Here is a 13,847-nt window from a genome sequence, read left to right on the forward strand (position 1 = left end):
TAAATTATTTTTAATTGTAAAAAATTCACAACTGTTACAAACTTGCTTTGTGAATTTCCTCTTCTACTATAGAATTAAATCACACTAAATACTTATTAAAAATTATGCTTTTGAAGTAAACACTGACCTTGAAAAATATCCAAATTAAAGATCAATATTATGATAGATAAGATTCACGAGGAGATGATGTGACAGGAAATCTTTAAATCATGTACTAAGGAAGAAAGCTGTCAGGAAGATTGCTGTGCTGGATCTGACATTTTACTAAGACAGCAGCATCTGATCTACTTCCAACAAAACGGTCAACCCAGGAATCAGCAGCAGGCGTGGGAGGAGGAGCAGCAGTTCAGACATCCCACCACCTGCAGGACACTGTGCAGGTCCAGAACCCTGCGTGGGACTTCAAGTAGCAGTCTTTGACGCGAAGGCTCTGCTATTCTCAAGACTGGAAGGAGATCACAGTGTTGACTTTATACACGAAGTAGGACCTGTTCCAGTACACACGAGTAAAGTAGTTCACATACGGAGAATAGTTAATCTTGACCTCGTGACAAAACCGTCCGTACTTTGAAAAAGTTAATTTGTTGTCTTCTTCACAAAGCACCTATCAAAAAATAATAAACAATATAAAAAACTTACTAAATTTATGAGGAATATAATCCTTGTACTAGTATATATATATGAAAATTACCTGCTAAACATGATTATAAAATACCTCATGCTGTTTAGCAAATTTAAGCCTTTTCCTATGTCCTCATGACCACTGAATTCCTGAACTCTGACCAAGAAATAAGCATAAAATATTTGCAGTTTGTAAAGGATTTAATACTAAAATTTAGCTGACATTGTTTCTATCACCTGTCACCAGTGCTCTGAAGAACTCACTTACACAGCTTCTTCTTTTTTTTTTTTTTTTTTTGGTTTTTCGAGACAGGGTTTCTCTGTGGTTTTGGAGCCTGTCCCGGAACTAGCTCTGTAGACCAGGCTAGTCTCGAACTCACAGAGATCCACCTGCCTCTGCCTCCGAAGTGCCGGGATTAAAGGCGTGCGCCACCACCGCCCGGCACTTACACAGCTTCTAAGGATGAAAAATCAACATACCATCTCCCGCCTATGCAGTCTCCTAGTAAGCAAGCACACACGTGACACTGCCTAGTGTTTGGCTTTTACATTCCCATCTACAGTGCTCACCACCACAGCACAACTAAACCTAAGTTCTGTGGGTTTTCCATTACATCCATGTATGGGGTGTGTGTGTGTGTGTGTGCTGCCCCATGCTTGCTCGTGTCTATAATATCGTACACCTATTCCAGACAACCAATGCCAATAGTAAAGTAGCTCAAGCCCACATCTGGCAACACATGAAAGAAATAATAAAGAAGTGGGCTCCAAAATAACATAAAGGCAACTTGATATGCCATTCTTTATTAATACCTATGGGAAGCCTGCCCCTTTCTGAACAGAAACAGAGGAGTGGATTGGGGAGGGGGGTGTGGAACTGCAGTCGGGATTAAAATAAAATTTGAAAAAAAAATCTATCACCAATAAACCAAAATCACCTTATCAAGCACCCCTGAGAATATTCAAAATACACACATAAGTTTACAATGCAAGCTTACTGGGTCATGAAGACATGAAAATGGGAAATATGTTAAGATTTATTTTTATTCCATGTGTGTACTTTGTCTGAGGATACTGACTGGATGCATGAAGGGCATGTGCCCCACGCACACGAGCCCCATGTGTGCCCTGCACGCATGCAGTGTGCTCAGAGGACAGAAGAGGGCACCAGACACCTCAGACTGAGTTACAGGAGGTTGTGAGCAGCTATGTGAGGCCTGACACCTGAACCTAGGTCCTCTGATGAGGGCAAGAGGGGCTCGAAATGCTGAGCCACCTCTCCAATGCTGAAAGACGGCAATGTGAGAATAAGTTCTTCACCTACAAACTCGTCTTGGCTTATTAAGACGAACTTGATTATTTCAGAAGGGGAAAGAAAGAAATCCTGGCTATAGCCTAGACAGAATTTGCCCTACAACTCAGAGTGATCTATTCATCTTTTCCTCAAGTCCTGCAGGAGTAAAAGCATCTACTCCTGTCGGTACTGGTTATTGGACTTGCAGACTCCCCTGCGGCCTCCTTGGTTACTAGGTAGCAGTGTGAGGGTTACTTGCTGCAGCAGCGAAAATTCATGTAGGAAGATTATAAGGCCAAGCCAAGTCATTTTTCAAAGAAACAATCAGCTTTTCAAATGGTTACTTACATGTCCATTTGCAACATCTAATAAATCTTTAACCCTGCAGCCCCTCATGGTTCCCATCTCATTGCAGATGGCGTCTTCTACAATTAGGTAGTTAGCTTTGTAAGATGTTAGTATCTTATAAATGTCCTCAGCAGATCGCTTTGAATAGATCTGGTAAATCTAAAAGGAAATAATTAAGACAAAATTTAAAAGACACTGAAAGCACCTGTTAATTAAACTTGCACAGCTTTAATAAGACACAGGGATGGAGAGCTGGTTCAGCAGCTAAGCGCATGACCTGCTCCTGCAGATGGCCAGTATCTAGTCAGGTAGCTCACAATGGCTGTAACTCCCTCTGCAGGGCGTATGATGTCCTCTTTAGGACCCCTCAGATGGCGGTGCTCACATGCACATGCCCCCACCAGGTATACATACAATTATAAAAAACAATTCAATCACATATAATTCACTAACTAGTGGTTTTTAGTATATTTACAAAGTCGCACACCTACGGACACAACTTTAGATCATCTACATCATCCCAAAGAAGGTGTGGATCCTATTGATCACGCCCAACCCACCTGCCCTAGCCCTCTTTACCCAATAATTTACTCTGTCTCTAGAAAAGTATCGATTCTAGACACTTGACACCCATGGGTCTATAACATGGGATCCTTTGTGATCGACTTCCTCCACTTGGCACAAAATTTGCCTAACTCATCCATATTTAAGATATATAATATATAATCTTTCAGAGTCAAATATTTATTCTATTAACACAAGGAAAAGACATTTTGTTTATCATCAGTTAGTAAGCGGTTTGGTTGCGTGTACTTGGGGGGCATTAGGAATAATGAACATGAGTGTTCACACAGGAGTTTGTGCAGGGCACACATCTTCCTTTCCTCCAGGACTTTGAGAAGCCTCTGACTAGTTTCCCTCAAACTGTGTCTAGGGTTCGGTTCCAGCTATCTAAATCCTAAGTAATACTTGTTTGTCCTTTTTGTTTGTTTTTGAGGCAGAGTCTCCACACAACCCTGGCAGTCCTTGACCTTGCTATGTAGACCAGGCTGCCCTATTCCCCATAACCCTCAGTGATGGATTAAAGGTGTACACCACCAAGCCTGGCATATGTGTCCCTTGGATTTTAGCTATCTTACCTGCTCTGCAGAGGGATCTAGTTGTGGATTTGACTTTTATTTTCCTGATGGTTAATGAAGTTATGTACCTTTTCATATGCAAATTAGTCACCTTTTTCCTTTTTTGAAAAAAATTGTCTATACAAGTATTTTGCCCAGCTGAGTGGTAGTGGTGCACGCCTTTAATCCCAGCACTTGAGAGGCAGAGGCAGGCAGATCTCAGAAAGTTCGAGGCCAGCATGGTCTACAAAGCTACAGAGAAACCCTGTTTCAAAAAAAAAAAGCTTCCTTTCAAAATTTAAATCTGATGCACCCTTCTGTCTCCAAATGAACTCAGACACAAGTAAAAATTAAACAAAAATCTTTTAAATAAAATTCTGCGAAACGGCAACATTACTAAGAGACTAGAAGAATTTCCACCTTTTGTATGATAAAAACTTCGGACCAAATACCTCATTCTGGGGACAGTACAGGGGCTATCCTACCCAGTGAAGGGTGCTTACCAGCACCTCTGGTCTGCACCTGCTCCATTCTCACAGAATTCTATCCCTAGTGATGCAACCAAATACGTCTCTAGACAGTCCTCTCCAGGCAGTCTTCCTGAACTGACAATGTGTAAGAAATCATACAAAGATGAGTCTTGCATTATAGGCTAGAGATGCTTTCTTACTAGAAACCCTGTTTCATCTGCACTATTGTGATTAGATAAAATCATCCAGTAACTACTACTGACTAGACACCATAAAGGAAGGCAAACTCTGAAAAAACAAAATAAAACAAAATATGATTACTATTCTTAGAGCTGAGTTCCATAAAACATAAAACAAATATTTATAACTGATTCTGAAACACCATACTGGGGAAAAGTCCTATCAAAAGAAGACAAAGAAGCTGGGCATTGTGGTAGCCTGGGCTACACAGTGAGATTTCTGTCTCAAAAACATAAAGCTAAAGTTGATGGTTTCTTAGGAATTCTGTCCATATTCTACCCAACACCACCCTTTCTCTGAAGCACAGCAAACATCAACCAGACCACCTGTAGGTTCACCTCCCTCTGTCCTTCCTGCCTGGGTCCCTCTGTTCTCTGGTTGCTATAATTAACTTCCCCTTTGTCCCTTTTCTAAACTTTTTTTTCTTGGCTGAATGACACAAAGTTTTACTTATAGTCCAGGCTGGCCTTGAACTTACTGCAATCCTTGCCTCTGTTTCCCAAAAGCTAGGATTAGAGACGTGAGGAGCCACCTGGCAACAGTCAACTCTAAACACAGGTTTCTCAACTGCCTCAAGGGCAACCAAAATTCCTCCACAGGCTCACAGAACCTGCCTCACTTTCTAGTTGGTACAAAGAAGTCTCAGCACACAATCACTCATATTCCATTTCCAAACAAGCATCACACTAGTCTTCAATGACCGAATGTGTAATGAATTCTTAGGTTTGTAGGCATACTAATTCCTCCTGCCTCTGGACTCTTTGTAATGGACATGTATGTACATGCATGAACAGACAATCACAACCTAACAGTACATTCTGAGCACAGTGGAACGTTCTCATAAGCCCAGTACTTGCAGGTGTAACCTTGACTACACATACAACTTGAGACCCTTTTTCTAAATACAAAAAAACAAAAATAGGCCTTTTGAAGTTTTACTGTTTTGGTAATTTAATTCTCCTCAGTAGGACGAACCATAACTATTCTTTTTTTAAATATTTTTTAAATTATTTTTTTTTCTTTTTAGAGTCTACTTTATTTGGTAAAATTCAGAAACTAACAACCAATTCACAGCTCCCTACCTCCTTCTCTGTGAAGAAGGGAGTTCCCTGTGGGTGTGGTGAGGTTGAGATATGGGGAAGAGGGGGTTTCATTGTGTTGAAGTGAGAGCTTTCTTTTGCTTTCTTCTCTTGCCTATGATAGGCCTGAAGGCCTATCAGGCCATGGGCTGCCTGAGTGGAAACCTGGGATGGTGGATAATTCCCAAGCCACAGCCCTTTTTAAATTATTTCTTATTTGTTGTATATGGATGCTTTGCCTGCACGTATGTCTGTGCACCATGAGTGTACCTGATGCCTATGAAAACCAAAAGAGGACACTGAGTCCCCTAGAACTGGAGTTATAGACAGTGTGAGCTGCTATGTGGGTGCTGGGAATTGAGCCCCAGGATTTAAGGAAGAGCAGTCAGTGCTCTTAACCACTAAGCCATCTCTCCAGCCCCCAAATTTATCATTTAAATCATAAGATTCAAAAAAAGACATTTTCTAAACCACATTCTGATGTTATACAGAATAATTTATAAAAGCCCACACCGATAAAATAAAGCAGAAGGAACCCCACAGGTAGGGTAGTTGAAGACTGAACCCAAAGACTTAGGAATGCCTGGCAAACAGCACCATTGAGTTACATTTTCTTTTTCCCAAAGCAATTGCTTCTTTCCTAGTTTGATCTTGAAATTGCCTCCATCTTCCAAATATCTTGCATTATAAGGATGCAAACATGTCTGGATAAATCAAAACAGTACATATGCGTTCATGAAGGGCGGGGCAGGAGCATACATCAATCTCTTGCCTTTTTTTTTTTTTTTTTTTGTTTCTATTTTTGTTTTTTTGAGAGAGAGAGTTTCTCTGTGTAATGGCCCTAGCTGTCCTGGAGCTTTGCTCTGCAAACCAGGCTGGCCTTGTAGATCCCTACACCTCTGCCTCCTGAGTGCTGGGATTAAAGCTGTGCACCACCACCGCCCACCTTCAACCCCTCCTCCCCAGCACTCCACCTTATTTGAGACAGGCTCTCATTCAATCTGGATGTACCTGACTGGGCTAAAGCAGGTGGTCATCACGCCTCAAGGATCTTGTCCCTAACTCCCAGCACTGGGACAGAGGTGCAGGCTGCCACACTTGGTCCTTTTTTTGTTGTTGTTGTTGTTTTTGTTTTTGTTTTTTCGAGACAGGGTTTCTCTGTGGCTTTGGAGCCTGTCCTGGAACTAGCTCTGTAGACCAGGCTGGTCTCGAACTCACAGAGATCCGATTTTTTTTTTTGGTTTTTTGAGACAGGGTTTCTCTGTGGTTTTGGAGCCTATCCTAGAACTAGCTCTTGTAGACCAGGCTGGTCTCAAACTCACAGAGATTCGCCTGCCTCTGCCTCCCGAGTGCTGGGATTAAAGGCGCCACCACCGCCCGGCCACACTTGGTCCTTAACATGGCTGCTCTGGCTGCAAACTCAGGCGCTCACACTTGATGGCGAGCAAATTACTCGCTGTGCCCTCTCTCTAGCTCCACAAACGTCCAGATTACATTCCTATGTTATCAGCACCTATTGAGATAGGAAATGACAGTTTTCTTCAACAATGTGAGAACCATGATACTTTGGAAGGTTGGTGCCCAGTTTTGTAATATTATCCAGCCATTCCACTGACAGCGTTACAGAAACTACAAAGTGCAGCAACCCCTCACAAAACAGAGAGCTTAGCACTTTTATCCTGGGCTCTCTCTTGGGTGAATTAAGCAACAACTTTCACCTGTTTTCTGTCTCCTGCTATGGTCTGGCTAGTTTGGAACTCACTATGGAGCACAGACTGGCATCAGATTCACAGTGGCTCTCCTGTGTCAACCTGCCAACAACTTCTAGAAACTAAAGTGAACCACATCTTCTCAAACTGGATTTCCCTAGCTATCAAGAAGCACGTAGCAGTACAGAACAAGATTAAAACATAGTGTTACAATAAAACACCCAAACGTAGAACCTGAAGTGGCTTACGTTTTCGTTTCTCTTGAGAAGATCGTCATCGCTGTAAAGTGGCAAGCTCGTCACCATCCAGCCGGTACACAGCTTGATCACACCCATTAACTGCGGGCTTCCTGCAAACACGGCTGCAACTGGAGCTTGTCTCCTATGAAGAACCAGAGAGTACATGATAAAGTGCAATATGCTACCATACGCTTTAGGATCGCTCATTTATACCAACTCTCCCATACTAGCTCCTTGCGATATACAGCACACAGCCCTCACCGTCAGTGCGGCTCACTTCACTATGTATTACTAAAGAGCAGGCTAGACTGAACATCTACTTTATGCCACCGGCTGTTTTAAGTACTGAAGATAAGGAAATTCTTAAAATCAAAGGGACTGGAGGTAAGAAACAAGAATACACTACATCAGAGAGGGTAGCTGGCTCTGCAAACATCCCTGTTCTGCAAACATTAATCCACATGAATCAAATCCTTCCACATCCATCCACCGTCCTGCTGCTCCTGTCGACAGCAGTGTGGACCACTCCACAGAGTCCACTTACAGGGTGGAACCAACAAATCACTTCCTCCCTCCTCCCATTTATTTTCACAGTGCTAGGATGAAACTTCACACCTCTGCGTAGGATCAGAGAGTACTTATCAGCCTGGAGGAAGGGCTCAGCACGTAAAGATGCTTGCTGCCAAACTTGAAGCCATGAGCTTGACCCCAGGACCCATACAGTGGCAATAACTTGTCCTCTGACTTTTACACACATATCATGACACACACATGCTGTGGCACTTTTAGTGCAATTGGCTCACATAAGCTCATAGGGAGGCACTATTAGGTATGGCTTTGTTGAAGAAAGGTATGGCCTTGAGGAAGTGTGTCTCAGAAATGCTCAAGATAAGGTCCAGTGGGACATACCACTTCCTGTTGCTTTCTAATCAAGACCTAGCTAGCAGCTTGTCTGCCTACACACCACCATGCTCCCTGCCACGATGACAATGGACTAAACCTCTAAAACTGTAAGTTAAATGTCTTTCTTATAAGAGTTGCCATGGCCATGGAGTCTCTTCACAACAGACCCTACCTAAGACGCAAGCACAAATGCAATCTACCTGAGCTGTACCCCAGCCGCCCTCAATTATCTATTCACTACCTGTGCTATTCAGTACCTGGCTACTATGGACTGTGCACAGAGCTAAGCTCCAGAAGGAAAGGAACAGCACCTGGCCAATGGAAGACTAAGGAGTAGGGAAACAGACTTAAGCCAAAATAATTATAATCAGACAACTACCCAATTATACAACATCCAACTGTTCAAGTCTTTGCCGTGTCCCCCCCCCCCAAAACACACAAACACACCCCAACAGGGTTTCTCTGTGTAGCCCTAGCTGTCCTGGAACTAGCTCTGTGGACCAGGCTGGTCTTGAAATCACAGAGATCCGCCTGCCTCTGCCTCCCGAGTGCTGGGATTAAGTATAAGTAACAATGGTTAAGGTGACCTAAAAACATTTTTATATAAAGAATGCCTTTATAAGTAAGACTGCATTAAAAGAGCTAGTCTCACTTTTATTCACTCATTTCATAAACAAACTTGTCATTCTATAGATTCCAGGTTTGGCTCTTCCAGGACTTTTTTTTTTTTTTTTTTTGCGGCTGGGGGTGAGGGGTGAGACAGGGTTTCTCTGTAGCTTTGGAGCCTGTACTGGAACTTGTTCTGAAGACTAGGCTGGCCTCGAACTCACAGAGATCCACCTGCCTGTCTACCAAGTGCTGGGCTTAAAGGCGAACGCCACCACAACCACCAGCCTCTTCTAGGACTTTTAAAAAGTGTTTCGCCACTTCTTTTGTGTTTTGTTCCTTCACTTGATCTTTAACAACTTCCAACATAGTTATCTGGAAGTCTATCTAGGAGCAGACTGATCATAAAAATGGCTGCAGTAACTCTCTCCCTTAGCCGTGGACATGGAGGGAAATACGAATCCTAGCCATGAGATTTCCTGGATCATAGTGATCCAAGCAATAGTGGCCAGTTTCACGTCAACTTGACACATGCTAGAGACATATTTGGGGGGAGGGATTCATTGAAAATGTCTCCATACGATTGGCAAGTCTGCGGTAGATTTTCTTGATTCATAATTGATGTGTGTGGACCCAGTTCACCCCTGAGAAGGCAGTCCTAAATGCTGTAAGAAAGCAGGCCTGGTAGCTGGGCAGTGATGGTGCACGCCTTTAATCCCAGCACTTGGAAGGCAGAGGCAGGTGGATCTCTGTGAGTTCGAGACAAGCCTGGTCTACAAGAGGTAGTTCTAGGACAGCCAGGGCTGTTACATAGAGAAACCCTGTCTTAACCCTGGCTCTCTCCCCCAAAAGCAGGCAGAATAAGCCATGAAGAGCAGGTGAGTCTCTAGCACTCCTCCATGGCCTCTGCATCAGCTCCTGCCTGCACATTCATGCCTGCCTTTCTTCAGTGATGGTGTTTTATCCCAGCACACTATTAGAGACAGCAAGCTTCCACTGAACCATGGCCACTCTTTCTCTTGGGAATTCTCCAGCTACGACCTCATAAACCACCTGCACAGACCACTAGACCACAGGCCCAGTCAATCTGATCTCAGCTGACAACCAGCAAACAGAGGAGGCCACCTCAGACCATCCAGTCCCACCCGAGCTGGCCGAGGCCGGGAGAATCTTCCCACTGTGCCACTACTTGTGAGTTCAGATCCATTAGTACAAACTCAGAGATGAACCTGCCTTTCTATTGTTATGGTTGTTTCTAACCGAGAGCTCACAAGCAGAGGAAGCACGGCTATTCTGGATATGCTGTTATTCGATGCTTTTCCCAACAATACAGACTTTCCTGAGTCACAGAGTCATCCACCTTCGGCTGACTAGTAAGTAAAGAATGTCTGTCCCTGGAGGCCGGCCCACATTTCCGCTGTGTACAAAGGAGGGCTGCAAACCTCCACTTTCATACTTACCAGTGCGTGTCAACATAAAGAAGTACAGAGTGATGGCTCCTGAGGTTTACTGAATGGGGAGAACAATTCATTGAATACTGCCCCTTATCTCATGAGGTGGCACACAAAAACTGGTTAATGACAGTTAGCAATAGTCTTGGGAATGTGGTCCTTACTTTATCCAGGTCATGAGCTCCACTGTATCTGGATCATAGAATTCCTGTAGTTCTGTTAACTCTGTAATTAATCTCGGAAAAAACTAAAACACAAAACAAAATACCCAGAGGTGTAAGTAACTGGAAAGTTTAAAACTGTTTCAAAGTATTTCAAAAGACTAACTCCAAATACTGCTGACCTAGCAAAACTACCTGGTCTCTGCCGTTTCCACTGACTTATTTCATCCTAAATAATTCTGTATTTCCTCAATGCTTAGACTTTCAGTGCCCTGCAATCATCAGTTACAGCTTTCATGCATAGACATACTAAAGAATTAAAATTCCAAGACAAATACTTCTCAGGTTTATTGACAATTAATTTCCTGTTACATTACATTCTCTTAAGCCAAAACCTTTTTCATTTCAGATATTAAAAGTGAACTTACCAAAATCTGTTTAAATATTAAGACCTACTTATTCCTGGACACTTTTGTCAATGGTGAGCATGTACAATGGCATGGAAGAAAGGCTCAGGCTGATGAGACGGTATGTGTGCAGGCCCAGCACCTGAGAAGCTAAGTCGGGAGGGTGACCACAAATTCAAGGCCAGCCTGGGCCACGTGGTAAGACCTTGTCTCAAAAGACAAGAAAATGAGAGGCTGTAGAGATGGCTCAGAGGTTAAGAGCATTGCCTGCTCTTCCAAAGGTCCTGAGTTCAATTCCCAGCAACTACATGGTGGCTCACAGCCATCTGTAATGAGGTCTGGTGCCCTCTTCTAGCCTGCAGGCATACATGCAGACAGATTATTGTATACATAATAAATATTTAAAAAAAGGAAAAAAAGACAAGCAAATGAAAGCAAAACTTTTTTTGTTTGTTTGTTTACTTGTTTTGTTTTGGAAGCAGAGATTGGTGGTGCATGTCTTTAATCCCAGCACCTGGGAGACAGAGGCAAGCAGATCTCTAATGAGTTGGAGGCCAACCTAATCTACATAATAAATTCTAAACCAGCCAGGGCTAAATAGTGAAGAACTGCTGGGGGGGGGGGGGGGGGAGGGAGGAAGAGAGGGAGGGGGGAGGAACGAAGAAAGAAAGAAGGGGAGAAAAGAAGGAAGGAAGGGAAGGAAGGGAAAGAGAAAATTTGTTTTGTTAGATTCCTAATGTGGGGAAAGAATAAAAAAAGGCAATAGCAGCAGCATTAACAATATCAGCTTGATCACTTCCTAAATATAACCCCAGCAGCACAGACACTGAGAGAAACAATAAGTGGGACCTCCTGAAACTGAAAAGCTTCTGTAAAGCAAAGGACATGGTCAACAAGACAAAATGGCAGCCTACAGAATGGGAAAAGATCTTCACCAACCCCACAGTAGACAGAGGACTAACCTTCAAAATATACAAAGAACTCAAGAAATTGGTCATCAAAAGAACAAACAAACAATGGAGTACAGACCGAAACAGGGAACTCTCAACAGAGAAATCTAAAATGGCTGAAAAACACTTAAGAAAACGCTCAACATCCTTAGTCATCAGAGAAATGCAAATCAAAACAACTCTGAGATTCCATCTTACACCTGTAAGAATGGCCAAGATCATTAGGAAGCAACTTCCCTGAAAGCCCAGCAATACCACTTTTGGGTATATATCCAAAGGATGCTCAATCGTGAGAAAAGGACATGTGCTCAACTATGTTCATAGCAGCATTGTTTGTCACAGCCAGAACCTGGAAAAACCCTAAATGCCCTTGACCAAAGAATGGATAAGGAAGATGTGGTACATTTACACAATGGAATACTACACAGCAGAGAAAAATAATGACATCTTGAAATTTGCAGGCAAATAGATAGAGCTAGAAAACATCGTATTGAGTGAGGTAACCCAGACCCAGGAAGACAATTATCACATGTACTCACTCATAAGTGGTTTTTAAACATAAATCAAAGAAAACCAGCCTACAAATCACAGTCTCAAAGAACCTAGACAACAATGAGGACTCTAAGAGAGACATACATGGAACTAATCTACATGGGAAGTAGAAAAAGAAAAGATTTTCTTGGGCCCATGGGACCATGGGAGAGGCCTGAAGGGAGGGAAGAGGCAGGGAGGGGAGCAGAGAAAAATGTAGATCTCAATAAAATCAATAGGAAGGAAGGAAGGAAGGAAGGAAGGAAGGAAGGAAGGAAGGAAGGAAGGAAGGAAGGAAGGAAGGAAGGAGATATTTTGAAGATAACTTTCTCTTCTTCTCACTCCCAGCTATCTGAATGGCAAAGCCACATTCATGTGCCTTATGAGACCTTAACATTTTAAAAGTTCAGGTCAATGCCGTAAGAAATTATAGGTACAATGACTGAGGAAAAAAAAAAACAACAACAAAAAAAAAACCCAAAAATACACTATTAGCTTGGGGGATGGGGGTTGGGAGGGTAGGTAGGGTGGGTAAATCCCTTTGAGTTCAAGGTCATCTTGGTCTACAAAGCAAGTTCCAGGATAGTCAGGACTATCACACAGAGAAACCCTGTCTAGAAAATAAATAAATAAAATCAGATTTGTTAGTACCATGTCTTGATAGAAGCTTCCTACACACATACATACATACATTTATTACTTTATAGATGAGTACATTTTCATAAAGTAAAAATTCAGTTTTCTTACCTCTTTCCATAAACTAAGACCTATAATAGTAGGCACAGCCATGCTCAGAATAAGAGCCTAAAATAGTAAAGCAAAAAGGGTTATGAGTAAACATTTTAGAATATATAGAGGTATTCAAACTGACACTATGACCAAGATAATATCCTTATAGTTAAAAATTCAATCACCGCCTCATGTCTTTAAACCCAGCACTCAGGAGGCAGAGGCAGGTAGATGTCTGTGAGTTCAAGGCCAGCCTGGTCTACAAGACCTAGTTCCAGGACAGGAACCGAAAAAAAAAAGCTACAGAGAAACCCTGTCTCGAAAAAATCCAAAAAAAAAAAAAATTCAATCACAGCCGGGCGGTGGTGACTTGTGTCTTTAATTCCAGCACTCAGGAAGCAGAAGGTGGTGAATATCTGTGAGTTCCAGGCCAGCCTGGTCGACAGAGCTAGTTCCAGGACAGGTTCCAAAGCTACACAGAGAAACCCTGTCCCAAAAAAACCAACGCCCCCCATTCAGTCAGAGACTGGCCTGAGCAGGCATCTGGTCTAAAGGGAGGTGAGTGAGGACGAGTGCTTCTCAAATACACTGAGGCAAAATGTGTGACATCAAGGCCGACCAGAAACCTTGTCTCGAAAAAAAACAAAAAAACAAAAAAAAAAACAAACAAAAAAGGGAAGAGGAACGTGGCAACACGGCCTTTAATCCCAGTAGCTGAAACTGCACTCAAGGCCACCTTGTCTACAAAACTAGCTCCAATCCAACCAGAGCTACACAGTGAGACTCCATCTCAATACAACCAGATGGCTCAGCAGTTAGGGTGCTTACCTCTCTTGCAGAGGACCAGGGGTCAGTTCCCAGAAACATGGTAGCTCATTAATGTCCACAGGCACATTCGTGCACACAAATGCACTAAAGCACATACATATACACATAGGTAATTTTTCAAGGAATGGTGGTGTGCACCTTTAATCTCAGCACTCTGGAGCCA

The 13,847-nt window shown here is 42.7% G+C and overlaps 1 protein-coding gene across 2 annotated transcripts in view; it reads right to left on the reverse strand.

The window, feature by feature from the left end:
- Positions 1 to 13,847, reverse strand: part of Dpy19l4 (dpy-19 like 4) — a 57,239-nt gene that overhangs the window by 1,718 nt on the left and 41,674 nt on the right. The window contains exons 15-19 of one of the 2 annotated variants that reach the window (XR_001229278.2): positions 12,875 to 12,931; positions 10,243 to 10,325; positions 7,128 to 7,260; positions 2,264 to 2,422; positions 128 to 604 (exon numbers count right to left, since the gene is read on the reverse strand). Coding sequence is in view for 1 of the 2 variants with exons in the window: in XM_005362308.3 (XP_005362365.1) it covers positions 440 to 604; positions 2,264 to 2,422; positions 7,128 to 7,260; positions 10,243 to 10,325; positions 12,875 to 12,931 (597 nt within the window). In the remaining variant the exon portion in view is untranslated. Of the gene's footprint in view, positions 1 to 6; positions 605 to 2,263; positions 2,423 to 7,127; positions 7,261 to 10,242; positions 10,326 to 12,874; positions 12,932 to 13,847 lie in introns of those variants that run through there. The other variant, XM_005362308.3, reaches the window with a different exon arrangement.

This window comes from Microtus ochrogaster, linkage group LG5 (genome assembly GCF_000317375.1).
Source record: "Microtus ochrogaster isolate Prairie Vole_2 linkage group LG5, MicOch1.0, whole genome shotgun sequence".
Lineage (NCBI taxonomy): Eukaryota > Metazoa > Chordata > Mammalia > Rodentia > Cricetidae > Microtus > Microtus ochrogaster.